Source organism: Malaclemys terrapin, chromosome 9 (genome assembly GCF_027887155.1).
Source record: "Malaclemys terrapin pileata isolate rMalTer1 chromosome 9, rMalTer1.hap1, whole genome shotgun sequence".
NCBI classification, from domain to species: Eukaryota; Metazoa; Chordata; order Testudines; family Emydidae; genus Malaclemys; species Malaclemys terrapin.
The window spans coordinates 38,535,727-38,561,526 of NC_071513.1; the positions used below are offsets into that span (position 1 = coordinate 38,535,727).

The 25,800-nt window shown below is 49.2% G+C and overlaps 1 protein-coding gene and 1 long non-coding RNA gene across 2 annotated transcripts; one reads left to right on the plus strand and one right to left on the minus strand.

The window, feature by feature from the left end:
- Positions 1–384: 384 nt before the first annotated feature.
- On the minus strand, positions 385–23,980 carry XKRX (XK related X-linked). The gene is made up of 4 exons (XM_054040047.1): positions 23,828–23,980; positions 10,238–11,345; positions 6,721–6,980; positions 385–2,019 (listed from the first exon to the last, which is right to left on the minus strand). Exons 2-4 carry the CDS (start codon positions 10,570–10,572, stop codon positions 1,274–1,276), a joined length of 1,341 nt encoding a protein of 446 aa, XP_053896022.1. The 5' UTR covers positions 10,573–11,345; positions 23,828–23,980; the 3' UTR covers positions 385–1,273.
- On the plus strand, positions 3,913–21,403 carry LOC128843300 (uncharacterized). Its single transcript, XR_008446218.1, has 3 exons — positions 3,913–3,976; positions 15,875–15,945; positions 21,268–21,403. It is a non-coding gene; the product is annotated as an uncharacterized LOC128843300 (long non-coding RNA).
- Positions 23,981–25,800: the final 1,820 nt, after the last annotated feature.

The following is a 25,800-nucleotide window of genomic DNA, read 5'->3' on the forward strand; positions in this document are numbered from 1 at the left end:
AAATAGTGTGTTGCAATTGGATGTGGGACTGAGGGAAGTTTAAAGCCAGACTAGACTTCCCCAGAATTCAGGGGCCTTTCAGGCTTGACGTCTTGGAGATGGGCCAAGCTGTTCAGATCTGGATCCAGACTTTCCCAGAGGATGACGGGGCAGGATCCAGTGTTCAATTTGGACTCAACTAGCAAACACTACCACAAGCCACAGAGAAAGGAATAAACACACACCTAACTGGAGCACTATTGAACAGTTAGAGCCCAGGAGCAGGGAGGAGGAAAATTCTCCTGATATCCACCCACTGAGCATGAGTCGCTGGAGCTCTCAGCCTTTTCAAACCCAACTGCATGATGCTGCCCATGAAAAACCAGAAGAGACAAAAGCCAGACCCAAGGTGACATCAGTTCCTTTAAAACACAGAACATTTCCCACCATGTCAACTTCAAGATTCATCCTTTGTGAGTTCAACAAATGTACAGTAATAACCAGAGAGAGAACACCAGGAATGGGGAAGACAGGGCCCAATCATGAACAATGTCCCTTCTGCTGAAGTACAGCTGAGACGTGCAGTGCTAAGCAAAGGCATAGGGCAGCAGGGGTGTCCAGGGATGCGTGGATTTACTTGGAGACAGAAATCTCCTTTCATGACAGCAGAGGGTGGCCCCTGCACTCCAGGTTGTGGTGTGCAATTGACACAGTGTATTGGTGGGGAATGAAGCTCTGAACAAGCAGAGAGTCAGGGACTGGACTCCCCTCCTACCCCAAACCAGGGCTCTCCTGACAGGTTAGTAGGTGGGGGTGGGGACGAGTGTGCACTTTACTCATGCAGTGTGGGTGTCATAATGGAGACTGAACTTGCCCCTCCTGCTGGACACCTCAGTGTGCATCAGGAGCAGAGTGTGGAGAGGTTGGATTCTCCTCTCCCATTCACAGCCTGCAGTGGGTCCACAGGCACCAGACCCCACCTTGACATCAGAGTGCTGAGAGCTGCAGTGTGGGTGGCACAGGAGAATTCTGGTCTTGGTGCCTGTTCAGCTTAAACCTGCTTTGTGCTAGTGACTGGTGAGGAGGCCCCTTGGGCCCAGCCTGGCTGATCTCCTCTGCATAAATCACAGCTTTGCTGCCTGGCTGCTCCCCGCGCCCCATTCAGTCTATAAACAGGCACGTGTCACAGCTAGACACCGGGCAAGAGCCAGGCAAGTGCTTTCGATAGGTCATTGACATCGGCAGCTGCTCATGTTGGATCTTTTGGACCTGCTCCCTCCCTCTGCTGCGTGCATCAGACGATGCTGTGCCTCACGCCAGACTCGCAGGGTGTATCGAGCTGTGTGGGCCTGACTGGTGCACACCGCTGGCAGCAGACACACTGCAGAAAGTCAGAGACATTGTGCTGGAAGAGCTGGCGGCATGGGTGCAGGTACTGGAAGAAGAGGAGCATGAAGAAGATCGCCAGGCAGTAGCCCACCAGCAGCTGCAGCACCAGCAGTGGGGCGCAGATGTAGTTAAACACGTCTGTCTTGAAGAGGTACCAGAGGACAAGCAGGACAGCATTCTCCGCCAACCGCACAGCATAGTACATGGCCAACCGGCCCCAGTTCTGTGCCTTGTCTATCAGGTCCCGGTCAGCCAGCTTCAGCTGCACAGCCGACCAGCAGAATAGGTTGATGCCAGCGTACAGGAGGGTGACGGAGCACAGCACCACCACAGTGCCCACCCGGCTAAAGTTCTTTTCAACATTGTCAGGCAGCCGGGCGCCACTACGCCAGAATTGCACCCATGGCAGGAAGAAGAGGATCAGCAGGTTGGCGAGCATAATGGGGATGATCCAGTGCTTGAAGACGCTGCAGAAGAGCACCAGGACGGCCACACGGGTGGAGATCTCCAGGCTGCGCCACAGGACGATACAGATGAATGCCAGCGGCCGCAGCTGGACCTTGTAGTCGTCGTATTTTATCTGGATGGCCAGGATGTTGCAGACCAGCGCCCCATAGGTGACCGATACCAGGCAGATGCCCATCAGGACTGCTGCACGGGAGGGAAGAAAGGTGGTGACCAGGGGTGGTTAGAGTGGTGGTTACACAGGGCAATGCACACGTGCTGCTCTAGACCATGCCTTCCCCTCTGCCCCCCTGTCCAAGCAGACCCTGGGTCAGGCACAAAGGTCTTGGCGTGGACAGGGGCTTGGAGTGGGTATTGGGGAGGGACAACTCATGCCCAATTCAAGCAGGCACTGGGGAGGGATGACTCATGGAGGGTGCGAGGAGGGGTTTGGAACTGGCACTGGGGCAGAATGGTCCCAGTGGTATGAAAAGGGGCTGGGAATGGGCGAGGGGCAGGGGAGGAATAGCTTGTGGCAGGCAGCAGCAGGGGCCTGCAGCAGCTGCAGGTGAGGGACAGAAACAGTCTGGTTAGCTAGATCCCAAATGGGAAAGGAATGTCCCAGCTGAGAATGGCCCGGTGAAGACAGTATGTCCTGGTGCCCTAAATCCTCCCCAGCAAGCCTCTTTCTTGTTCCTGTATCTATAAGTGTAGCCATCCAAGACCGTCTTCTGCCCAGAGTAAGTAGGAACATTTGCATTCCCTCTTACCTGCTGGGTGAGTGGGTGCTCAGTACCATCTACTCCTTCCCCCACCCCACTAATTCAGACAGCTAACAAACCCCATGTCACTCCAGAAAGGAGATTCAGTTGAGCCCAGATACCAGCAGGCCCAGAGCCAAGGCTGCCCCTGCATCAGCTAGGCCTGAATTTGGCTTAAGATCTCTGAGTTAGGGTAAAATTCTGCTCTTGGCGGGGTTGTGCGGCTGTAACTGGGCAAGATCTGGTGGCCCAGGTGCTCAAATACAATGGGGACCGGTGTGGTATAAGCACCTAGGTAGTTAGTGCAGTAGCAAGGAGGACAGGCTGCAGGACAGCCATGAATCCTGCTTGGCCCCATTCCCTTTTCTGTCTCTACAACTGTTACCCACTCAGGCCCTGTCCAAACTGAGGCTTGTAACTGCATTGGAATCTGTCATCAGACACAATTACAGTTTGCATCCGCACCTAACACAGCTATAAACTAGGGAAGAAAGTGGATGCAGACTTGCCACAGGGCAATCTCTGACAGATTCTGCTAGGAGAGTTATGTTTAAGCAAGTCTCTGTCCACTTTTATTTAGTGCCTAATGTCCTGTGAGCCATAGCAAGTCAATGCAGGACATACTTTGTCTCATGTTTCAGCAGTAGCCAGGCAAAGGATCAGATACTATGATATCAATGTACTGTAGTATGTGTGGGAGGAGTGAGCTTTTGTCCTCTGTGTTACAAAGTCAGCCTTTATATACAGGAAACGTAGCTGGCCTGGTCACTCTAGTTCAGCCTGGACAGGGAAACTGTGCTGCAGCCATAAAGGGAAATTGCTTTTGATCTCGGGTGTAGTGAGTAAATGATGCATTTGCTACTGTGGCATGTAGATTCAAGATGTACAGACAAGTCCCCTATGCAAATGCCTGAACTAGGGTTACTTTCCTGCATCTGTTGCTGGAATGGCCAGAGATTTTATTCCAGAGCTTCTCAAAAATGTTCATAGTGTGGCTCACACCTTAATGGAGATTTTCTAGGGGACGCTTTCCTTAACATTCATGATCACACAGCATCCCTGGGCAACTATGGCTTATGTACAAAAGTAATACTAGGGGGGAAAGGTGCTTTTAGCTGTCCTGCAAGGAAGGCAGGCAGCACAGTCTGGCTAGTCAGCACTCCATGAACCACCAGCAAGTCCCCAGTGATGCATGGACCACAATGTGGGACCCAGAGTGTTTTACAGTTACAGAGGATACAGAGTGTGCAGGTAGACCCTGGAAGAGCCTCGCGGAATGAAAAGGAGAGTTTCTTTTTGTGCTTTGTGAATAATCTCCTCTTCTTTCCTAGGGAGCAGTGCGTTATTTGTGACCTGGAATACTGCTCATTGCACAAAACCTTAAATTGCATGTGGACATGAAGGTCAGTGGAAAGTGGGTGTCATTCTCCTATTAATTCACACTCCTTTGGGTGTGTAAGTGTTTAGCAGCTTAAGGCATATGTGACATACACAGGAATGGAAATCTCCACTTTCTGAACTAGTAAACTTTTATGTAAGCTAGTGATAAACACCAGTTTTATATCCCAGGTACATTAGGACAGTGGTTCTCAACCAGATGTATATGTACCCCTGGGGGGTATGCAAAGGTCTTCCAGGGTGTACATCAACTCATCTAGATATTAGCCTAGTTTTACAATAGGCTACATAAAAAGTGCTAGCAAGTCAGTACAAACTAAAATTTCATACAGACAGTGGTTTGTTTATACTGCTCTATATACTATACCCTGAAATGTTAAGTACAATATTTATATTCCAATTGATTTATTTTATAATGCTATGGTAAAAATGAGAAAGTGAGCAATTTTTCAGCAAGTGTGCTGTGACACTTTTGTATGTCTGATTTTGTAAGCAAGTAGTTTTTAAGTAAGGTGGAACTTGGCCTATGCAAGACAAATCAGATTCCTAAAAGGGGTACAGTAGCCTGGAAAGGTTGAGAGACACTGCATCAGGAGGTTACATTGTTTACATACATGAGGAATTGGAAAGCTTGGTTTACAACATTTACTGATTATATGCCCAATCCTGCTCCCAGTCAATGAAAACCTCCCTTTGACTTTAACAATAGTAGGCTCAAGTTGTAATAAATTAGATGCAATACTACTATTTTGTGCTTCTAGAGCTTCTTCCATCTGCAGATCTCATAGTGCTTCACAACCATTAATTAATATAGCCTCACCACACCTGCAGGAGGTAGGTACATGCTGTTATCTTCATTTTACAGATGGGGGAAACTGAGTCACAAGTTAGAGCTTGCTCTAGGTCACACGGGAAATGTGTGGCAGAGCCACACAAGGATCTAGGTTTCCTCCCTTCCTGGCCTGCACCTTATCCATGAGATCATCTTCCCTACCCAAATCCAATTTACTTTACCAGTCCTGGGACAGGTCCATGCTTAACTTTACTCATGGGAGCAATCCAGTTGAAATTTATAGCCCCCATCCCTGGCTAGTGAAATCAACAATGCTGCTAAGTCAATAGGGTTACCATGAATCACACCAGCCAAGGATATGGACCTATGGGACTCCCTCTGGCTGAGATTCTGTGCTGTGACTCTCAGAGGAGGTTTTGGTGGTTTTAAGCCACTTTTGGTCCCTCCCCGTCCTGGACCAGTCCAGGGTCTGGAGAGGCCCTTGGAGTAGACAGCTCTGGGAGCTTCTCTTTGTTACCATAGCTTCCCCCAAATCTCCCCAGTGATGCAAGCTGTGGCCTCACCCCAGCACACCCCTCCTGCACCAGCACAACCCCTACACCCCAACTTACAAGGGGGTCCTAGGAGGTAGCCTCACTTGCTTATCTTACACAGTGCCCCTACCAGGGGAATCCTTCCATGCTGGAAACAGGGCGTTTAGGGCCTCTTTACACTGCTCCTGCCCTTTTACGCAGCATGAATGGCTCAAAGCATGAGTGAGGCGCTCACCCTCTAATTCTATTAAATGAGACTGAGATGGGAGCTCTCAGGATTTTATAAGCAGAGAGTCACTAAACACAGCACTCATTGTACATTAGGAATAGCAACTGATTGGATAAAACCCAATTTCCTCCTCATCGTTTATACTATTAGCTTAAATTAAGGTTTATTTTGGTTTGGAGTCTGTTTCCTTGCCTGGATCATAAGAGCTTTAGTGACTTTTTCCATGGACGTCATATGAACTTATTTGTGGCTGCACCAGCAAGACCAGACCATATGGGATGATTTAAACGTGACTACGAAAAATTCTTTTAATATATACGTAACAGTAAGACGAGCTCTGGAATGGAAACAGCTTCCAAAGGAGACAGAGGCAATAGTATCACATGAAGGGAGATGTTAAAGTTCTACCTCACTATGCCCCTAGTGGAGATGGGGATCTACTGTTATGGCCTTCAGCACCACAGTCCCAGATCACCTCACATTGGTTCATGGATTTTAGCCTCCCAACACCCCTATGGGGTAGGGAAGCATTATCCCCAATTAACTGTTGGGGGACTGAGGCACAGGATAGACTGTGACTCTGTAAGGTCACACAGGCAGTCAGTGGCTGAGACAGGAATTGAACCCAGGTGTCCTGAGCCCCACTCCAGTGCCCTAGCCACTAGGCCATCCTTCCCTCACCTACCGGGGTTTACTCTACGAGAGAGAGAGAGAGAGAGAGAGTGCTGCATGGAAAAATAAGCCAGGGACTGAACTAGAGATGTTTCTTTTCCACCCTTTTTGGGTGATATATCAAGTTTAGAAGATCTTAGCTGTACGAGCCAGTGCCGAAGACATCCTATTCAGCAGTGTGCTGCCCTACCTGCCATGGATCTTTTCTCTGGTATGAAACAGGCTCCACAAAGATGTTACTCACAAGTCTGAGCTTACTACCTAAACATTCCCCTCTACTGTCATTTGGATACTGCATTGCTCTTCACCTGCTCTCCCAAAGCATGGTGCAGCATTGCTATGTGCTGTTAAACATCTGTTGCCTTCCATTCCAGAGTGGGTTGAACTAGAGGACTAGCCTGTTCTTATGAGACTTCCACTGTGCATTTGCAGACCTGATAGACTTGGATAAGCACTCAAATTTCTGGGCCTGCACCGTGAGCCTCACTGGTTACTACCCATGCTGCCCCATTCCTCCTTTACCTCTGGCAGTGGGGACATACATCTCAATGATGCTGATGTACAGCTGCAGCGTGAGCTGCGGGGTGGAGCCCAGGAAGGCCTGGATCACTGCCATGCGCTTGAAGGCATTGCGGTGTGTGACCAGCTTGCGGATCGAGTGGCCGACCTCCTGCTCCAGCTCTACCTCAGAGCCCTTCCTGAGCTTCTTCTTGCGTGTGATGGTAACGTATGGCTCCTCCTGCCGCCCCGAGCAACAGTAAACCACCAGGGCCTCCACGCACCTGCACAGACAAAGCAGCCCATCAGCTCAGCCAGCCTGCACCCTCACCAGGGACCCCGTCATGCTCCTCTGCAAGTCTCCTTGTCGGCATGCTCCCCAGCAGGAGGTTGTTGATTCCACTCAAGCAGTTTAGCAAGGAGGCCACTAGTGAAGGAGAGCATGGCAAGGCAAACAGCACCCCCGTTCCCAAACATGCACCCCAAAACACACTTTGCTCTGCTGCAATGCTTGAAAGGAGCAGATGTGTGTGTGTGGGTGTGTGTATAAGAGAGAGAGATCCCCTTCCTAACCTGTTGGCATGACAGCTCTGGTAGCATGGCCTTTTCCCCCAAGGGCAGCATTGTCCATGGCTTTTGTTTGATTTACTTTAGCCCAGGGAACAGGTACCCTGGAGTCTTTGCCTCAGCCAGATCCTCACTGGCCTCCTTAGAGTAAGTGAAGGGTTGGGGGAGTGGAGAGTCCTTCTACTTATGCTGTATGTGGTAGTTTATGGTTGGTTTTGCCTGCCTGGAGACACTTCTTACACCGTGCATCTCTGAAATATTCTGGCACTTGGTTTTCTTTGGAAATCCCCATTATGTTACTCTGAGCACTTGGAAGGGTCAATTCAATATCTATCAAAATCACTGAGGGCAGAGTAAGTTTGAGAGAAAGAGAAATGGTTTGCTGAAGAGAGCTAACACCTAAATATGTTTAGCTTCTAGGACCAATGTGTTCTAGGACCAATAGTGGAAAACTTTATTAGGACAATCAATGGTACAAGAGAAATCGCCATTTTTCAGATCAATTGGAATTAGATCTCCGTACCACTTCTCTTATGGGACCCGAGCCTCGCCTGGTTACATGTTGTGTTGCAAACTCTGAACTGAAGCCACATTAATCCGAAAGAACCAGTTTCCAGTGAGCCCAGAGCCAGTGTATGACTCAGTGAAACCAGGTGAGACTCAGCAGTTTGGACTCCAGGGCTGCACTTGAAAGGGTTTGTAGAGAAGTCTCTCTAGAACGTTCCGAGGCTCCTCTCACTACAGCAGCATCCCATTGTAGAGAGATCTGGCTGTGTACTTTCACACAGCTAGTCTGCACAGCAAGACGAGTCAGGCATTTGGTGCAAGATGTGGGATTAGAGAGGGCCTGCAGATGGCCTCTACTCACTGGTACAATTTATGCTACCGTTAAAACTGGCAATGGAAACTTAGCCCTAAAATAACTGTCTCATCCTGATCAAATGATCTGATGGAAGTCCTCAAAAACTTGGATATTCAGTCAAGGACAGCACTATCCCATTAGAGCTGAAGCATCGCGTGCTGAGGGACATCCTGATACTCCTCCATTCTTTGCTTCCTGTCAGAGGATGTAGCAGCTCTGAATCTCTGGGGGTTTGTGGGCTCCGCATGAAGTGGAGGGCTCTGAGTTAGTTGTTTAGATGCCGGCTAGATATACCATATTGTCCTGCTTATCTCCTTCCCAAGAATTCTCCATGGAGATGCCTGAACACCACCTGGGTGCATCCCAGGGCGACTGACACTCTCACAGGGGGCAGGCCAGAAGAGAGACACCTAGCCTGTTTCCCAGCCCAGCTGGAAACAGAAACTGGTTTTAAAAGCTTTATTATTTTTTTAGTGAGCTCTGATGCAGCCAGCATGGCTTTCCCACAACATAGGGTATGTATAAACAGGCTGTCTTGCTGGAGCAGGCAGAGCTAACACTGGGAGGGGCAGATTCCTGTCTGGAAGGAGGCATCACTGTCATTCTCTAGGAATGAGACCTAGGCTTCTTCCCTTCTGGTTTACTGCACCCAGCTCCTCCTCCCTCCCTTGGGCCTATGGCTACAGCACCTTGGGTGTCTCCCTGCTCCTAGGATTTTTCTGTTCCAAAACTCACCCATTTGCACCAATGCTCTTCCCTTCATTGTCCCATGTCTCCCCATCTCATCCTTCCCACGTCATCAAACCCAAGGTGACAGCTGCCTTCCCTCAGTCAGAGACAGGACTCCCAGCCACACCTTATTCTCATCTCAGCTCTGAAACAGCCCCAGCAAGATAATTCACCCCGCCCTCCCCGTGCCATACAGCGGCAACTACACAGACTTCATAAGCCAATACCCTGTCTCTCAGTGTGGACAGCTAACTCAGAGGGGACAAGAAGTGCAAAAAGCAATCATGAAAAAGGAGCCTTTGTTAGAGAACAGTTCACTGCAGACCTCCCCTTACAGAGAGGCAGTAAGCATTTAGTCTGGACGGGGTGAGGCAGGAAGCTGCCTGGGTAGGTTCCAGTGGCCACTGTCTTTGGGGGAGATGGCTGGGTAGGAATCCCCTGTGGTTTATTTCCATTGGGGTTAGGAGGAGAAGAGAAAATCTCCAGGGCTTTATTCCTCTGAGCCTGTCCTTGGGTAGAGGAGGAAGAGAGAAAACAGGCACTATTTTGAGATGATGAATGGTCTCAGCCTCATGAGGTTTTGCTAATTTACAGATTCTATTTTTTGTAAGGCAGCTGAATCCAAGCCTAAAACCAGTTTGCTTACTTAACCTTTCATAACTACTCTTTCCTTGCTGTGGGCAGGAGGAAACAGATTGCAATCTCCTGTATAATGCTAAAGAGAACCAAATGCAGTAGCTTGGAGCTCCTGGCACCTATAGAATCAGGTTATCAGGGTTGGAAGGGACCTCAGGAGGTCATTTAGTCCAACCCCCTGCTCAAAGCAGGGCCAATCCCCAGACAGATTTTTGCCCCAAATCCCTAAATGGCCCCCTCAAGGATTGAACTCACAACCCTGGGTTTAAGCAGGCCAATGCTCAAACCACTGAGCTATCCCTCTCCCCCCATATAGCTAGCATGTACCACAGGGAAGGATCTAGGAACTACCACACAGCTCCTACACCTCTCCCCACAGGGACTGGGGCAGCTAAGAACTTACCCACAGCCAGAGCTGCTACTACGCCACTCCCCAGAGAGCCTCTTTAGTAACAGTATATTAGCCTTCATAATGCTTTCCACTGACAAAGCACTGTACAAACAGTAACTCTTGGCAGGGTAGAACTGTAATAGCTGAGAGCTGTATCACAGCCAGTGCTCCTGCATCATCCCCTACTAGAACTCTGTACAAGAAGCTTCCCTAGTCAACACAGTGTCCCTGGGACTGACTCAATGTGCAGCTGGTTGACTCAGGGAACAGATCATCTCATCCCTAGTTCATTGGGGCAGGGGGAGGGGAACGTGTATGTATTACAATGGGGATGGGGAGGTATTCATGCTGCTCACCTGATGACAGGCCCCAACTGTAGAATGTGCATCAGTAACACCAGTGGCTTGTCACTGGTCAAATCCCTGTGGACAAAAATGAGGGTCAGCTGGACCATGATGGATGGATACAGCATGAAGAGAATGGTCAGCGCAAGCCAGAAGTGATCATCAGAGTGACTGTAGGAGGAACACAGGAACCCAGCAGCCACACACTCGCCACAGAAGAGAAGTGTGGAGAAGATGATACTGAATGGTGGCTTTGTCTTGGGGGCTATAGGGAGCTCCCCTATTTTTTCTTCAAGTGGGGGTTGGTCTGAACATTCCCCAATGGGAACCTCGCACATGTTGTCCATCCTTGGAACCCCAGCCTCTCCAGTCTTATCAGCTCTGAGCTATTCTCCCCTTCCTTGAGCCCCAGAAGTGTTTAATGCAGTGATGAATTAACCCTGTTCAGCCCAGGAGCCTTTAAGAACCATCCTTTTTCAGTGGGTGTGCTCCCTCTGTCTGGGATGCAGCCTGCTACGAGGGGCAATGTGCAGTGTGTGTTGAATCAGTCTACAAAAGAGCATTGACTATACAACTTCCTCACTTTCAACCCAGAGCCAGGCTGCGTCTACCGGTCACGGGGCAACTGTACCCTAGATACGGACAACAGCAATGGCTGCTAGCTAATGGTGATCCGATGGCCTGGGGAGCGCTGTCTTGGCTTCTGTTAAAAAAAAAAAAAGTGTATCAAATTCAGGCAACTGAACTGGTGTCTCTTCCAAAGGAGCGTAGGAGCCACCGCCTGAGTGGGGAGCTGCAGTGCAGGGGAATGTCACACGGGCTCCCGCCGGCGCCGAGAAGTTGGCGAAGAAGATCCACGCGGGGAAGTTGCTGCTGCTCTGGATCCAGGGCAGGGAGAGGTGCCCGTCCTAGACGGCGCCGTGCAGATGCCCCTGTCCCGACGCTGGAGGTCTCGGCACACAGCGGGCCCGGCTGGCAGGCTGCGCCCCGCTCGCAGCAGCGCCGGGCGGGCTCTCCGGGTCCATAGCGCGCCGCACGACCTGTCCGCAGCCAGGAGCTCCGTGTGCCCCGGCGGGCAGCTGGCCGCGGCGTCCTCACCGGAGACTGGCTGCGCGGGGCTCTGCGGAGGAGGAGAGAGGGGCTGAGCGCGGGCACGCACGGCAGGAGCCGCCCGCCGATGGCTCACCCTCCCCAGGCACCGCGTGGGCACGGGGCGGGGACCAGCTCGCGGGCACCTCGGGCGAGGCTACCCGACCTACTCCCCCTAGCGGGCTCAGCCGCGGCGCCGGACTGGGCGCGCTCCGCGGGCAGGGCAGTAGCCGACAGTCCAATTCCCTCTTCCCCACCCCCAGCTACGGGGCTCGCCCCGGCTGATGTGGCCCAGCAGGTGTGAACGCTTCCGTGCGCCGGCTTCCCGGGTCCTAGCGCCCGTCCCGGTGCGGCGCCTGGCTCAGCGACTGGAGCCGGCTGCCGTTCGGACTCAGGGCTGGGAACGGACTGCGGAGCCCCGCAGCGAGTCCCGAGAGGATCTCCCAGTGGCGTTAATGGGGGGCAGGCACAAAGTATCCCCCACCATCAGCCTCATCGCTATTCTTTCAGTGCCTTGTTGCATGTCCCCCTCCCCCACCAGGCAGAGGGGACCTACACTCGCCCTGGGACCAGTGCTAGTCCTGCTCTTCCTTCCTCACCCTTCTCTGTTTCTTTCCCTCCCTCCCTGCCTTTTCCCTCTGCTTTCTTCCCTCTGCATTTGTTTCGCTGCACCAGATCCGCGTTCCCACCCCCATGGGTTTCAATTCCCCAACTAAAATGATCAGCAATGAAATAGTTAATGCCGATCTGTAAAGTGTAAGCCTCTCTAGGCTTTAGTGTCAACCCCTAGTGGGAACTCCCCCATCCTTCAGTCATTTCACCTCTCGGTCATTTTGTCAGACTCTCTACAGACGGCATTGGTTACGCGCCCTTTGTGTTTGGAAGGTTTTCTTTGCAACTGTGAGGGCTCGAAACTTTTTAAAATGAAAACTGAAATTCTGCAGAATCACCATAAACTGTGCAGACCATATAAATGCATCAAGTAGCCAGATGTTTGGCACTATCGTCCTAGACATTATGGACTAGATTTTCAATAAAGTTTAGCATGTTGGGTGCACAAAGCTCCTTTGAAAATCTGGCTGTGATTATGGCTGCTGACTGAGTGACTCTCTCCAAGTACTTGCTGCTTTCCTTAGCTAACTGGCCCAATGCTGCCCTGAAGACCCTAGCTAGGCCCTTGAAGTTAGATTCCTCCTGCTCTCTACCATTCTCTGCACCCTTTCCTCTGCTTTGCAAAGGAGGAAGGAAGATAACAGTGATCTGCCCACAGAAGCTAACATGTGAGCGGAACTCAGCAGATCGCTCTCAGATCTTTGTTCTCACCCACCTAGGACCAGCCTATGGGTGTGGAGTTTGTTTGCTACCTAAGAAGCATAAATTGTGAGGCAGAAAAGTGGGGATCCTTCTAATGCACAATGAGATCAGACCTATTTCCAGAGTTAGTTTCTTGGTGAAGGGAACGGTGGCTGAGGAGTCATGGATGTAACCAGGTTCTGTGTTAGGTGTGTCTGGTCTCAGTGGGTTCTCTATGTAAGGGGAGGCTGTGTGGGAATAGATGTTACTGAGAAGTTATGGCTGCAGCCAGCATTTGGGTAAGATGAGGTGGGCTGGAGCAGCTGGCCTCTGCAATGGCATGTGAATTCCTGTAGTAAACAAAGAAGGTATTTTCTTTTATTCTATAATCTAATGGGAAACTGATGAGATCTTAAAACACTTTTGACCTGCACCCTCTCCTAGCTATTCCTATGAGCCCCACCTGAACCCTCTCCCCTAGCCTATTGATTAGGGTGTTTTCCCTTGTGTCTCCAGGGTCTCCATATGCCTGTGAGCTGGAGACAAGTGGGATGGCTCCTTGTCTAACATAGGGGGATGAAGATTTGAACCAAGGAAACAGAATAGACCTTTCCCTCCATCCTGCAGGTCAGGGACCCCATACTCTTGCAGTCAGGGCTTGGAGCTATGGAAACTTCACAACTGTGGATGTGGGAAGGACCTGGCGACCAGCACCATATCCCAGTCAGCATCCCTGACCACTTCCCCAATAACATCAACCCCAAAGCAGCACCAGCACTCCTGAAGCATCTGAAGAAGTGGTTTTTCACCCACGAAAGCTTATGCCCAAATAAATCTGTTAGTCTTTAAGGTGCCACCGGAGTCCTCATTGTTTTTACCAGCACCCCGTCCCTGGCCTCAGGCAGGGATCATTCCTTACATTCCCAAATGTCTGACCTCTTTCTGAATGCATGAGCACTATACTGCCATGGGCTAGTCAATAACTGTCAACAGGTCCTCAGAGCCTATATGCACTCTCCTTGTCTGCCAGAATTCAATAGGTGGTCTATGATCATATATACTGACAGCACCTATTAGATGTGACTCAGCCATGGAATGGTTGTGATTGGCCAATTTTTCCTATTTTAGGGAGACCCAGAAGCTATAGGTAGCTTTAAAAGCTGCTTGCCAGACAGTCCCTTTGCAACTAGGCTGCCTTGAAAGGCATTGATCCAAATTTATAGGAAAATAGTAAGCTGTGATACTATCCACTGCTAATACTACCTCACCTCCTTCTGTAGCAGCCTTCATCCAACGGCCTCCCTGTGCTTTGCAAACATGAACCCTTACAACCCTTGTGAGGTGTGGTTAAGTAAGTGTTATCCTTGGTATACCGAGGGGAAACTAAGGCATAGGAAGGCTGCCAAGGGTCACTTAGCATATCAGTAGCAGAGCTGGGAATAGAATTTGGTTAGATGTTGGGGGGCTTTCTCTACCATCAGACGCTTTCCCTCTGAAACGCACAGAAAACAGAGTATTTCATTATTGTGCTCCTTTCTCAATTGGGTGTTCAGCAGGGTTGTGTAGTAAACAAGTGATTATGCTTTCAGCAAGTGGTCAATGTTTTCTCCTCCGCTCCTAGGCAGCACTATACCAGACTGCTAATATGGGGTGCTACAAGCATGAGGATGTCAGAAGCCCCAGAAGGAACTATGTTCCATCTGAGAGAAGAGGAAAGGGAAGGCTGGATAGGACCGTTAGTGTACCAGCTTGCAGCTGCAATGACCTATAAGAGTAATAGTATGGGAAACTGCTGTAGCATCTCTGTATCTACCTCTAGACCTTACTGGGTGACTCTGCTTTCCAATGGTCTCTGTAGGAAACAGGATGGCTGCCACCTGCCTTCATTTTTGTGGGACAGTCAGTAGTGATAGATCTATTCTCCAAACAGAGCTGAAATATCTTCAGGGCTGATGCAGCATCACAGTACAATGGCATTCATGCCACATTGTGACATAACACATTCATCCCCTAGCACAAAGCACAGCTGGCATCCTCTTCAACACACAGGTGCAGCCCGTGGACATGACTGGTCCCAGCATGCAATGCACCACCTTCATCTGAGCATTAAAGAAACATTGCATGCTGGGGCCAATCATGACCACACCTTTTCATTAGCCATAAGAGCAACTTGTAATCTGCTCCATTTATGCAAATTAAATGCAACCCTCAGGATTCTGGCAAGCTGCCAGTGCAGCCTGCCTTCAATTGAGCAATGCCTGAGCTCTCCTAACTCAACATAGTCATAGATTCTTAATTGTGTCTTTCCATATTTACTGATAAATGAATTAAATATAATTACTTAGCACATAAGCACACTAATGCTGCCTTCTGTACAAGAATCTCAAAGTACTTCACAGGAATTAACCAATTAAGCTGCATATCTCCTACTGTGAGGTTGGTATGATGATCCCCATTTTATAGATGAGGCACAGAGAGAGGTTAAGGGAATTGCCCTAATTCACACAGCAAGTCACTGGTAGAGCCAGGATCAGAACCTACATCAGACTCAATCTTGTGCTTTAACAGACAGATCATAAAACAAGATTGTAAGCATAAGATCTCAAGCTAAATTCTGCTCCCAAATCCACTTAGCATTCCAATTATAATCAATGGGATGGGCATGCATATATCTGTGCTGAACTGGGCCTGAGGTTACTATGGAGAAGGCCTTGAACTCTCAGTTTATTGCAGAGCAGCAGTACAAAATAGGACAGAGGTAAACAAGGAGTGACTGCAAGCAGAGGGAGGGAACAGAAATAAATCATTCCATGTGAAGCAAGAGTTAGTTCCCATCTGGAGAGTTGTGTGCCATTTTAGTTGCCATGCTGTAGAAGCGGTTGCTGCCTCTAAGATGAGCATAGTGCCAGGTGGCATCAGGTATATAAGAAATGGAACAGATGAGGGAGTTTCTTATTTCCCTGGATAAGAGGTGACCAAAGTTTCCCAATAGAAATTACAAAATGATGATAAAGAAAGTTAGGGCTAAAAACAAGGAATAATGTAGCATTGCTCTAAAGCAGCTAGGAGAGAGTTATTTGTGGATGGTTTCTCGGAACGCTTCCCATAGTCTTTTCCAAATACACTAATTATTACTTATTTGTATCACAGTAGGACTTAGAGCCCTATTATGCTAGGCACTGCAGGCCCATAGTGAAACACAGGCCTTGCCTTGAAGAGGTTACCATCTAAATAGACAAAACAGACAGCATTAGTTCTATTTTACAGATAAATGAAGTGGCTTGTCCAAGATCAAACACTGGAGATGGCTGCAGAGCAGGAAATTGATTCTAGACCTGGTGAGTCCCAGTCTTGGGCCTGAACTACAAGACCATCCTTCTTCTCAGCCAGTGTTGCCAAGTCTTCTTGGTTTTCACAAATCTCACAATATTTGGCACTTTTCTTAAAGCCCCAGCTTTCTGAGTCCTGTGATCATGGGAGAATCTTGGCTTTTAATTACTGGGAAAGAGGGGGGGGGGGAGTTTCTAGCCCTTGTGGTTACCCAACATATATGTGTTCTGTTTTTTCCTCATGATCTTTGGGCCCTGACTCATGATCTCAGAACATTTTGGGGTTGCAATATTGCTCATCCTAAATATAAAACCCAAATACAGAATTCACTGTATGAGCTTTATTTTCTCTCTGTGGCCTTGGCTACACTTGCGAGTTACAGTGCTGTAAAGGCTCCCCCAGCGCTGTAACTCACTCCCCGTCCACACTGGCAAGGCATGTGCAGCACTGTATCTCCGTGGTTGCAGCGCTGCATGTACTCCACCTCTCCGAGAGGAATAGTGAGTATTGCGCTGCAGCGCTGCGGTGCCAGTGTGGCCGCCCAATGTGCTGTGAATGGCCTCCAGAATTATTCGGCAGTATCCCACAATGCCTGTTCTAGCCACTCTGGTCATCAGTTCAAACTCTACTGCCCTGGCCTCAGGTAACCAACCATGTGACCGACCCTTTACATTCCCCGGGAATTTTAAAAATCCCCTTCCTGTTTGCTCAGCCCGGCATGGCGTGGAGTGCTATCAGCGAATCTTTCCAGGTGACCATGCCTCCATGCGCCAAGCGAGCCCCAGCATGGAGCAATGGCGAGTTGCTGGACCTCATCAATGTTTTGGGGGAGGAAGCTGTCCAGTCCCAGCTGCGCTCCAGCCGTAGGAATTACGATACCTTTGGGAAGGTATCAAAGGACATGATGGAAAGGGGCCATGACCGGGACGCCCTGCAGTGCAGGATTAAAGTCAAGGAGCTGCGGAGTGCCTACCGCAAAGCCCGCATGCAAATGGCTGCTCTGGTGCTCCCCCTGCGACCTGCCGATTCTACAAAGAGCTGGATGCGATACTTGGGGTTAACCCCACCTCCACTCCGAGCACCACCATGGAAACTTCAGAGGTGGTGTGCAGGGGGGAGGAAGAGGAGGAGGAAAACGGGAGTGATGGTGGTGGGCCGGATGGAGACATCCCGGAATCCCTGGAGCCATGCAGCCAGGAGCTCTTCTCGAGCCAGGAGGAAGGTAGCCAGTCGCAGCGGCCGGAACTTGGTGGAGGACAAACAGAAGAGCAGGTTCCCGGTAAGCGGTTTTTTTTTCGGGAAGGAATTTTTTCGGTGCGGGATCTTTGGGAGAGGAGGGTTAGGCATGCATGCCTAGATGTGGAATAGTGCATTGATGTGGTTTATCACATCGCGGTAATCGGCCTCGGTAATCTTCTCGAATGTCTCATCCAGAACGTGTGCAATGCGCTTGCGCAGGTTTACCGGGATAGCCACCATGGTCCTTGTTCCAGCCAGGCTAACGTGTCCGCGCCACTGTGCCGCGAGGGGCGGGGGGACCATTGCTGCACACAGGCAAGCTGCATATGGGCCAGGGCGGAAGCCGCATTGCAGTAGAAGACCCTCCCTTGCCTCCCAGGTCACCCTTAGCAGCGAGATATCATCCAGGACGAACTCCTGTGGAAAATGTTGGGACAGTGTTCAGTGTAGGTGCCCCCTGAAGCTGTTGGCTCTCCCCAAGGCACAGAAACCCAGAGGACAGTGCAGCCCTGAAACAATCTGTCCCCCTTACTCACCATTTTGAGGCTCCCGTGGGATATGTGTGCTCTGTTTCGGACGGGAAAATTATGCTATTGTGTAGACCCTGTGTGTTTTCTACTCCTTAAGTGTGGGGGGAATCATTACTCTGTCTGGTATAAACAATGCTGCCTCTGTTAAATGTTGCATTTTGCCTATACAGCTGCACCAACCTTGAGACCTCAGCCGTCCCTCTTATCGCCTGCTCAGAGACTGCAAAGACTCAGGAAGAGACCGCGAAAAAGCAAAGAAGACATGCTGCAAGAAGTGATGCGGCAATCTATTAAAGAGAATGAGAAAGCACAGAACTGGAGGGAGAGAGAAAGCAGGATCCGCCAGGAAAACGCAGCGCACCGGCGGCAAAGCACCGCGCACCGGCGGCAAAGCACTGATAGGCTCATAAGCATCCTGGAGCGCCAAGCAGATGCTATCCAGGAGCTCGTAGCCATGCAGAAAAAGGAACAGTACCGCAAACGCCACCACCCCCCCTTACAGCCCTTGTTCCAAAACTCTTTCCGTTGTGCCCCACTGTCACCTCCAACCCACTTTCCCCAAATTCCGTGTTCTTCACGCCACCCACTGCCTCCAACACCAGTATCTTCACCATCCAGCCCTGAAAACCACGACCCTTAGCCTCTGCACTCAGTCCTCATCACCATGCAGTATAGCTATCCTGAAGTGCAGCACTCACTGCACAGCACACCAGACAGGACACACGCAAATCTGTGATTGCACTGTTCCCCACTCCACCCCCTTGTTCCTTTTCAATAAATACATTTTTTTTCTTTTCAATAAATGGATTCTTTGGCTTTGAAAACATTCTTTATTATTGCATAAAGTAAAAGACTCCTTAGCCCAGGAAATAAACAGGCACTGCAAGTCTGCTTGTCTGCTAAGCAGACACTGATTCCTAAAGATTGGAACTACTGCACTTCACTCCCGTGCAGGGCACCAGATATCACTGCTGGTTTTCAGCCTCAAATTGCTCCCTCAAGGCATCCCTAATCTTTGCAGCCCCGTGCTGGGACCCTGTAATAGCCCTGCTCTCTGGCTGTGCAAATTCAGCCTCCAGGTGTCGAACCTCGGAGGTCCATGCCTGAGTGAAGCTTTCACCCTTCCCTTCACAAATATTATGGAGGGCACAGCACGCAGATATAACCGCGGGGATGCTGTTTTCAGCCAAGTCCAGCTTCCCATACAGAGATCGCCAGCGGCCCTTTAAACGGCCAAAGGCACGCTCCACAGTCATTTGGCACCGGCTCAGCCTGTAGTTGAACCGTTCCTTGCTGCTGTCAAGGCTCCCTGTGTAGGGTTTCATGAGCCACGGCATTAACAGGTAAGCGGGATCTCCAAGAATCACAATGGGCATTTCAACTTCCCCTACTGTGATCTTATGCTCTGGGAAAAAAGTCCTGGCCTGCATTTTCCTGAACAGCCAAGTGTTCCGAAAGATGCGTGCATCATGCACCTTTCCGGGCCAGCCTGTGTTAATGTCAATGAAATGCCCACGGTGATCCACAAGCACCTGGAGAACCATAGAGAAATACCCCTTCCGATTAACGTACTCGGATCCTAGGTGGGGTGGTGCCAGAATAGGAATGTGCGTCCCATCTATCGCCCCTCCACAGTTAGGGAATCCCATTTGTGCAAAGCCATCCACTATTTCCTGCACGTTACCAGAGTCACAGTTCTTCTGAGTAGGATGCGATTAATGGCCTTGCAAACTTGCATCAACACGATTTCAACGGTCGACTTTCCCACTCCAAACTGGTTTGCGACCGACCGGTAGCTGTCTGGAGTTGCCAGCTTCCAGATTGCAATAGCCACCCGCTTCTCCACTGGCAGGGCAGCTCGCAATCTCGTGTCCTTGCACCGCGGGGTGTGGGCGAGCTCCTCACACAGTTCCATGAAAGTGGCTTTTCTCATCCGAAAGTTCTGCAGCCACTGCTCATCATCCCAGACTTCCATGACGATGTGATCCCACCACTCGGTGCTTGTTTCCCGAGCCCAAAAGCGGCGTTCCGCGGTGCTGAGCATGTCCGTGAATGCCACAAGCAATTTCGTGTCGTACGCGTTACGCGGCTCGATAGCATCGTCGGACTCCTCACTCTCACTCTCACTGTCACTTTGGATCTGAAGGAATAGTTCGACAGCCAAACGTGACGTGCTGGCGAGATGCGTCAGCATACACCTCAGCAGTTCGGACTCCATTTCCCGCAGACAGATCGCGCTGCACAGAAACCGTTGAAAGATGGCGCCAAAGGTGGACGGAAACAAAGGGATTTCTGGGATGCAAAGCGATGCATCATGGGGCATTGGGACAGGACCCAGAATCCCTCACACCCACGCCCCCTTCCCACAACCCACGGCGCCAGAATGGGAAAAGGTGCTCTGTGGGATAGCTGCCCATAATGCACCGCTCCCAATAGCGCTGCAATTGCCGCAAATGTGGCCACGACAGTGCGCTGGGCAGCTGTCAGTGTGGACAGACTGCAGCGCTTTCCCTACTCAGCTGCACGAAGTCAGGTTTAACTCACAGCGCTGTACATCTGCAAGTGTAGCCAAGGCCTGTATAAAGTTTGATGAGATAATTTTATATGCGGTGGGGGGAGGAGGGGAGAGGGAGAAGAAGCTCCAAGCTTCATGGGCTTCTCCGGTTCAAAATATTCCCTGCCCAGCAGTTTAGCTTCTGTAAATGGAGAACAGAAGCTGCTTTTAAAGAGCTAAAAGACCAGAGAGCTGAGCACATGCTGCTTGAAAACAAGCCTCTCTCCTGTTCTTTGGTGTCTGCCTGGAAACACTGTTGCATTAGGACCCTGAAGAAGGCATTACTACTGGAGGAAATCATTGGGTCATGCCAAGAAACAAACTGTCTGCTTCCCAAATATAGTCATGAACGGGGGTAGAAGCAGCTGGGTCTCAGTGGAGAGACAGGCAGCTATGGTTCCCCATCCCCCATTTTGGATCAGAAATCTCTCTGCAAATAGAATTTGCATTGAGGAATGACTAAATATTTAGCTGTGGCTGTGGGATCTGATGGAGGGGTGTTTTGAAGCCCTCTTTCCACTCCCTGAAAAGAAGCAAAATGCAGCTCAGAATGAGGGAGCTGGATTAAATGGGAATCACCAAATATTAACAAATTAAACATTCAACAAATAAAGGAAACCAACATTGAAACTCTGGGTTCAGAACAATTACAGAGATTAGACCAGCTAAACTGCTGGCTAAAGGGATAATGTAGGTTCAAAATCATTTGCAAGTCAGAAACTCACCCATTTTGCAAAGCAACATAGTGTAGATAACTAAAACTGAACAATTCTTTTTTAAAACCCAGACTGGATTTTTGCTGCTTTTGCATTTCAGCATAGAGGTGTCAGTTTTACTTTTGCTTCCATTCGCTTTCAGCACAAGGTTTCCCTGCACTAAATAATGCTGTAATCTTTGGATTGCAAACACTTCAGGGGGGTGGCTTTAGAAAAGTGCTTTGATAGGATTTTTCTTTCTGACATCCTGGAGACTTTTGTATTGCTCTTTTTTGTCTTGTACAACATTAGGCCTCAATCCTGTCATCAGATCTGAGTTGGGCAGAATCCTGCACCTGCATGGAGTCCTGGGGTCAGAGATTCAATGGATCTAACTGCAGCAGCCTTGGGGCCGGACTTATATAAAAGCAACCTTTTGTGCCGAGTGTGACTGGTCAGTGTCTGATTAGATACTGAGCAGATAATAACTTGGTACACACTTGGGTAATATTATATGACCATCTTGAGAGTTGGTAGTGTTGATGGGAATTTCATTGCTTCTCTTGTGATAAATCTCAGGCATGGGAAATGTTACTGCTGCTTGTTTGCTGAATTGCCTTTTAAAAGAAATCAAGACATGTCTATTATTTTGGTGGATTTATTTAATGTAATTCTCTCAAATTCTGTCAGATTTGTGGCAATTCCCATACACACAGCAGGTGACACTGTTACAATAAACCAGGTAGTAAGAGTTTGTCTCTTTAATTAACAGATTCACCTGGTCCCTGGAGGTTTAACCTTATGTGGCCCCGTTAATGCTCTGAGCCAGCCAGAGCGTGTCTGTGAGTGACCTGGCTGTACCAGGCAGGGTCAGGGCCACAACATCATGCCTACCATTGTCATTGCTGCAAGCAGCATGAGGAGGCCACCAGGAATGGAGCCCAGGCCAGAGTGGAAGTTAACCCTCTCATGCCCAGGAATCCTTCAGGTCCAGCATTGCTGTTCAGAATCTGTGATCAAAGGTTAAGAGAGGGATATGCCCCATGCCCAAATGGAGAGGCACTGTGGAGTGGTGTCTAGTGCAGAGAAATTACATGCTAACTTCTCTCTGTGTGGGAAATGGGAAAGAAAGGGTAACAGACAAGCTAGAGGAAAGCGTCTAGGCCTGTCTCTGTCATGGGCTTGCTGTCTTAATTGAGGCCAAGTGCCCCAGTGAAACCCAGCACAAAAACTGGGTAAAAAGCAAAGGTCTGCCAGAAAATCAGGTGCTGCATCCAAGGTCACCTTTCCTGTAAAATACACTACAAAACTCCTGGAATGGGAATGGCATGGGAAAACTGAAAGCCCCTGTCCCCTAGCAGCAAACTGCTATGCAAACTAGTCCAGTTGCCCAATGGGAGGGGTTGCAAGCTTTACAGAAGGCTGCCCTTTATGGACATTCTCTCCTCTCCCCGGAGCAAAGGTTGGAATTAATTCTCCTATTGCAACTGAATCTAGCCCAAACAAGTATCTGTGTATGTCAATCACATAATAGTCATTCCTGCATCCTCAGGGTGTGAAGCCCTAATCCAGATGGGTACATCACCCTGACCTGCCCCCCAAGAAATCCCAATGGATTCAAAGGGAAACAATCTGGCTCTTCCCGTGGTCTGTTTCCCCATTCTGGGAACAGTTTGCCTTACCTCTTTCAAGCCCGTCTGTTTTCTTACCCATCTCATCACTATGTGCTTAAATGTCTTTGTTTCATAAGGAATGAACAGGTGTTTGTGCAGTGTTTTTCAGATGCTGAATTTGAATATACTCTGGGATGCTGCTTATCTCTCTACACTTGATTTCAGGTCCCTCATTTCCTTCATTCCATGGGGTTAAGAGCACTGTAGTGTGTGAGCTCAAAAGGAAAATTTAACTCCGCCCTCCCAAAATGTCTCAAAAAAGCTATTGACTGGAAAAGATAGCTCTGTTAGCCCTGTTTGACAGCGTGCCAGTGCCAAGCTGGGGAAGACACCAGGGCAGGGTGCTGATATCCAACAGCAAGCTGAACTTTAGCTAGTTCCACACGCGAGGTACATGTACTGCTAGCTAATGGGGGGTTTAGTGACAACATTCCTCCTATTACAGCAGCCCTCCATCAGGCTATTCCATGTCAGCTAGCATCAGGCTGTTGAAGGCCCTTAATTCATCAGCATCTAATTTTCCTCAGGAAAGGAAGCAGTTATCTTGTGATTCCAGTCAGACCATGTGGTGTTTGTGTGTAATTAGTTCTCAGAGTCTAAAGCCCCCATTATCCGACTTATCATTAGCCGCCAGAGCTGTACTGGAATTTAAAGGGACAGTGTGATATTTAACCATACATATTTGCCACACAATTTTGCTTTGACTTGTTGGCATTTATTACAAGAGGCATTTCAAGAAAATAACACTCTCTCCCTCTGAATGTTACAGCTACCATCTACCTTGCCAGTATTGGAACCATAGGAGGAAATGATGCCCACCACACAGCAAGCAGAGCTCATAGAGAGCAGATCCCACTACTCTCTACAGATCCTATGAAAGCATCAGATGGATCACTTGAGAACAGATCTCCCTTTTCCACTGAGCAAATCAGGACACAATTACCCTTTCCTTTTTGTTGTCTTCACTGACCTATCTGAATCTTAAGAAATCCTTACCCAGTGCTGACTGTAATCATCACTAATTGGTGCCAGGTAATCCCTAGCCTCACTGTTTTAACTGCTAACCTCATTAACCCTCCTTCCCAACTCTAGTCAATCCCATCTTGTTCTAGCAAATTCTCACCAAGTTGGGCTATTCCTAGCCAGTTTTCGTGGGTCCCAAATAACAGCAAATCTAGCCCATCCTAACTCATACTCACGGTTCTTAAGCAATCCCTGTCAGAGTGAATCGCCAGTGCCTCCCCATCCTCACAGCTCCTTCTCAGTTCTAAGGATGTCACAGCCGTCCTTGTTCACTGGACCTCAGGGAATGCAGCAATGTACACCGAGATTTTTAAAATATGTGCTGACTCTTAAGGGACTTGTGGGCTGGGAGTTTAAACAGCCCCTGAAGTTTCTGGTGCCAGCATGCTCCTTCACGTGCCTCTGAATCTATCGCACAGTGGGCGGTGACAAGGGGGAGACACCCACTGGCAGCCACACTAGATTCTTGGTCACTGTGTAGCTTTTTAGCAGCCCTAATGGAGAACGTCTTCTGTTATCAACCTGGGGAGTAAATTCTACCTCCCAGTCTCACCTGGCAACGGTTACCAAGGAAACCTGGAACTGCTCCTGCAATAGAAGAGAGTTGAAGCCCAGAGGCCTCTCCCTGGAGGCTGAGGGAGAGATTCAGCTCTCGCCCACTCCGAAGTAAATCGGGAATAACTTCACTGGCTTCCCTCCAGTTACTCCTGGCTTATGCTGGGGTAGCTGAGAGCAGAATCTGGCCATGAATAGCTACGCCCCGTTGAAACCAAAGCTGGGATGAGGTGTTTATCTCAAGGCCAGGACGTTTGACTGTGTACCCTGACATAGACTGAAGCAATGGGCTGAATTCAGGCCCATAGCAAAATGCCCATTGACTTCAATGGATTAGGATTTGGCCCTGGAATTTTAGGGTCACTGATGCAGTTTTGCCAACTCTCTGGTTTTTATTGTGAGTCTTGGAAAATTGCGGCGGGAGGGTTAAGGGTTCCTGTGACTTGCTGGTATCTGCCTTCAATCTTGGGAAGGCTTGTCCTTATCGAAAATGGTCACCATCTTCCATTACTCGACTGAAGCCACAGGCCACTTTCAGGGAAAATGGGTGGCCCTTTTGTCACCATGTGTGGGCTAGGCAGGGAACAGGAGAACATAGAGGTGCTGGAAATGGGGCTCTGGGCACAGCAGGTGGGGTAAGAGTGCTGAGAAACAGGACAGTAAACTATGAGGGGACAAGTGGGTGGGGGGGATGCAGGTAGCAGACAGAGGGGAGCAGGAGGAGATTGTGATGGGCAGGAGACTGTGGGGGGGACATGAATGTGGGGGGCATGTAGTGGGGGCCTGCAGGGAGAATGGGTGCAGCAGCTGCCTGTCTTGTCTCCTTGGAAAGGAGCTAGAGAGGGATAACATGGCAGCTCCCTATGCCCATGGGATATGAGTGAGTAAGTGGAGTTCCCTCCAAGCAGTGGACAGGGAGGCCTGTGTATGTGTTTCAGTGAGCACAGGAATGTATTTAAGGTTGCATTTTGACCCTGAGATGATCCCATGCAAACTGGGGATAGGGAGCAGCTTCCCCAGAGTTGGAAAAAAATCAAGAGATTGGTACAAAACAGTGGGCTTTATTTGGCTTTAAAAATCATGAGATTTTTAGAAGGCTGTCTCATTATCTTTGAGGAGTCCTTGTGGCACCTTAGAGACTAACAAATGTATTTGGGCATAAGCTTTCGTGGGCTAAAACCCACTTCATCAGATGCATGGAGTGAAAAATACAGTAAGCAGTATATATATCACAGGACATGAAAAGATGGGAGTTGCCTTACCAAGTGAGGGGTCAGTGCTAACGAGGCCAATTCAGTTAAGGTGGAAGTGGCCTATTCTCAACAGCTGACAAGAAGGGGTGAATATCAAGAGAGGGAAAATTACTTTTGTAGTACTAATGAGGCCAATGCAATCAAGGTGGACGTCCCACATTTCAAACAGTTGACAAGAAGATGTGAGTATCAGCAGAGGGAAAATTATTTTTTGTAGTGACCCATCCACTCCCAGTCTTTATTCAGGCCTAATTTGATGGTGTCCAATTTGCAAATTAATTCCAGTTCTGCAGTTTCTCATAGCTTTTTTGTTGAAGAATGGCCACTTTTAAGTCTATTAT

Excerpts from the sequence above, each read along its gene's own strand:
- XKRX (XM_054040047.1), bottom strand. The coding sequence starts at position 10,572 with ATGGACAACATGTGCGAGGTTCCCATTGGGGAATGTTCAGACCAACCC. Across the intron at positions 6,981-10,237 it reads CAGTTGGGGCCTGTCATCAG|GTGCGTGGAGGCCCTGGTGG; the intron begins GTGAGCAGCATG and ends TTGTCTGTGCAG. Across the intron at positions 2,020-6,720 it reads GTATGTCCCCACTGCCAGAG|CAGTCCTGATGGGCATCTGC; the intron begins GTAAAGGAGGAA and ends CCTCCCGTGCAG.